We start from the raw sequence: 3,079 nt of genomic DNA on the forward strand, positions 1-3,079 counted from the left end.
AACCGCTGGGCCCCGATGGCTGAGTGATAACCAGTCAGTAACTGGTGGATAGGATCAGTAATTAAGAGACATCTATTGATTTGCTTGTTATTTTACATTTTGAGTCATGACTGGTTTGGGTTCTGTCTGTACAGCAGCTAAGCTCTGTGAATTAACTCTGCATCCCAGTAACTTGTGTTGGCTGTAGCAGAGTTTCCAAGAAGTGGCCTCTGAGGCCGTTTTTAGTTTCTGTTGGCAGCACTGGCCCCGTAGAGCGAAGACTGACAGGTGTCAGCCTGATTGTCAGTTCGCTCTCTTTACTGGGAGCCTACTGAAACCCACTGAAATCAGCAAGTTGAATGTTTTAAAAGGCCCCTTGTTGACAGATCTGCAGAGTGGTGATTTCCTCCTGAAGTGCTCATCTCGCTGTCATTAGTAAGAATCGGACGCAGCGGTACGTGGGGAGTGGATCTCACCTAATCATGCATCCACTTATTTTGCTGTTTGCCTCGTAAGATCTTACAGGCCCTTGGAAAGTCATACCATCCTGGCTGCTTCCGCTGCGTGGTGTGTAACGAGTGTTTGGATGGAGTCCCCTTCACTGTAGATGTGGAGAACAATATTTACTGTGTCAAAGACTACCATACGTAAGTATGCAAATCCATTGTATGCTTGGAAAGATGAGAGAAATTAAATTATTGGTGTAGTTTTATAAGCCTTGTAGTAGATGAAAAGGGTTGCTCCTGCTTGCTCACATGTGCCTGAAGTGCTGCTCTCACGTGCTGCATTTTTAAATGGAAGGTGTCCCTGCCCATGGCAGGGGGTTGGAACTGGATGATCTTTAAGGTCCCTTCCAACCCAAACCATTCTGTGATTTGCACTGAAAGCAGCCAGTCCCTGGAAGAGTCTGAATGGCTTTATGAGTAAAGGAAGGTAAGAAAAGGGGGGGTGTGGAGAGGGCTGGATTCCCTATGCCTAGAGGTCAGGAAGACCTAAGCTGGGGTAGATCAGCCTCTCCTTTTCCCTGAATATCATCAAACATGTAGAGGTGTTTCAAATTCTGTGGCCCTACGTTTTTCTACAGACAAGGCATGGTTAGAATAGCGCGCTCGGTTTTGAAGAAGCTTTAAATGTGTTCTTTAAACACTTTCTTCTTGCACCCTAGGGTTTTTGCACCAAAATGCGCTTCCTGTAACCAGCCGATCCTACCAGCACAGGTACGTGTTCACATGCACTGACTTTTTGGAGGAAACAGCTGTTGGCATACGAAGACTTTCTAAAAACACAGTTGATGCTTTTCCTCCCCCTTCCAGAATCCATACTGTGTCAGATAATTAATGCAGCTCAGCAGTAATGGCACTCCCAAACTTTCCCAGAGGTTGTAATAGTCACGCTACTTAGTACTTTGTATCTTTAGGGTGCTTTCCAGGCCCTAATTATGATGTTATAAATCTCATTTAATCAAAAGCCCTGATGGGGGCTCCAAGAGCAACCCAAGAAGTAAAGCCCTGTTTATTTTTAGCATCTCCCATTAGCTCAAGCAGCAATTTTCCTTGTCTGCTACGTTTGCATTTCTGATGTGGATCTGTTAAGATGCCCAGCGTTGAAAAGGTGTCTGAGGGTTACCCTGACCCTGTGAAAAGGCCTCACAGTCTGCTGTCCTGAGGTGGCAATGGAACGGAACCACTTAAAGCGGTGGAAAAGGGGTGGGCTAAAGGGAAGCCAGGTGAATGACCCGCTTGCACCCTCAGCCTGTCCTGGCAGCGGAGTTGGCATGATAAGACTTCTGTGTGAAGACGCCCCGTTTCTGCCTGCCCGCAGTGGGGCTCCCTCAACCCGTGGTGGGTGCAGGACCGTCTGAGTTCCCACTGCTGCGCTCACTGACCAGCTCGTTTGTAAGCAAGGGCCTCCGCGCCTCCCTCCTTTTCCTCCTCACGTTTGTAGAGCCGGAGCTTGCATCCTGGAAGCTGCTGTGCCCCAGCACGCCTGTGGGCAGAGCCTCTCAGCATGCCACCTCCACCGCTCTGCACCTCGCTCTCCGTTTGTCAGCCCTGTTTCTGTTAAATGGCCCCGTCTCACTCATGTAATTGAAAACCTTCGGAAGGGTGAGCCACAGCTGCTGGGCCTGGCCATGGGGTGTGAAGCGAAAACCCTGCTGTAAATTTCACTGGATTTGTGTCTTACAAAATGACTTCAAAAAAAAGAAGAGCAGTCGTCCTGCTGACTCATCTGATGGCCAACGGGGTAGGCTCCATGTGCTTTCCCAGGGAGGTTTCTTGGGTTAGTTCTAGTCTAGCAGAGCGGGTACTAACTTGCCCACAGCTTCTCTCAGACATACTCTACGTCATATCTGATGCTCTAACCACACCTGGAGCTGGAAACAATGCGAGGCAACAAATTTAATGAGCTCTGTCTTCAGAGAGGATCAGGGGAAGAGCCTGTGAGGTTACACGAAGGGTACGGGTTGCTCGGCAGGGCCTGGGGCTCAGCCAGGAATTACACAACTCCATCCACCCTCACGCTGGGGTTTTAGCCTGTGCGCATAATTACCTGCCACTGGTATGTAAATCCCTGTGGGGTACATACGGTGACATACGTGCGTGCAAAATAGCCGTGTGGCAGATGGTTTGAGGGGGATACAAGTCCTGGAAAGCTCAGGCCGGGATGTCTGTCTACAAGGGAAAGTTACCCAAGTCAGTTTTTGGCCGGTAATTCGCTCAGATGCTGGGTGCCTTCGGAAGATCATTGGATTTCAAAACTAACTTGTCCCTTGAGGGTGAGGTTTTGGCTATGCTTCCCAGATGACCTCTGCAGCGTAGGTACGTCAGACACCCACGCTGCTGCTACACAGCAAACCCAGCATTGCAGCGCTGCGCACCAGGGGCCAGCCCGCGGCGGTCAGAGCCCCGCTCTGCCGAGGAAGAGGGGGTCCCTCAGGGAAACAGCTCTCCAAAGCAGCAGGTTGGGCGCTGACGGAACGCGAAGAAAACCCCGCGTGCAAGCCCGCTCCGACCTTCTCTCTGCTTCCCCAATAGGGCTCTGAGGAGACCATTCGGGTGGTGTCCATGGACAAAGACTACCACGTGGAGTGCTACCACTG

At 50.4% G+C, this 3,079-nt stretch overlaps 1 protein-coding gene across 1 annotated transcript; it reads left to right on the forward strand.

Moving 5' to 3' along the window:
- Positions 1 to 495: 495 nt before the first annotated feature.
- On the forward strand, positions 496 to 3,074 carry LOC104516253 (Wilms tumor protein 1-interacting protein-like; the record flags this gene model as incomplete). The annotated part of the gene is made up of 3 exons (XM_010160532.1): positions 496 to 626; positions 1,145 to 1,196; positions 3,015 to 3,074. Coding segments are annotated over 3 exons (243 nt in total), but the record flags the coding sequence as incomplete, so codon positions are not given.
- Positions 3,075 to 3,079: the final 5 nt, after the last annotated feature.

The sequence above is a fragment of the Eurypyga helias genome, unplaced genomic scaffold, assembly GCF_000690775.1.
Source record: "Eurypyga helias isolate BGI_N326 unplaced genomic scaffold, ASM69077v1 Scaffold51951, whole genome shotgun sequence".
Classification (NCBI taxonomy): Eukaryota; Metazoa; Chordata; class Aves; order Eurypygiformes; family Eurypygidae; genus Eurypyga; species Eurypyga helias.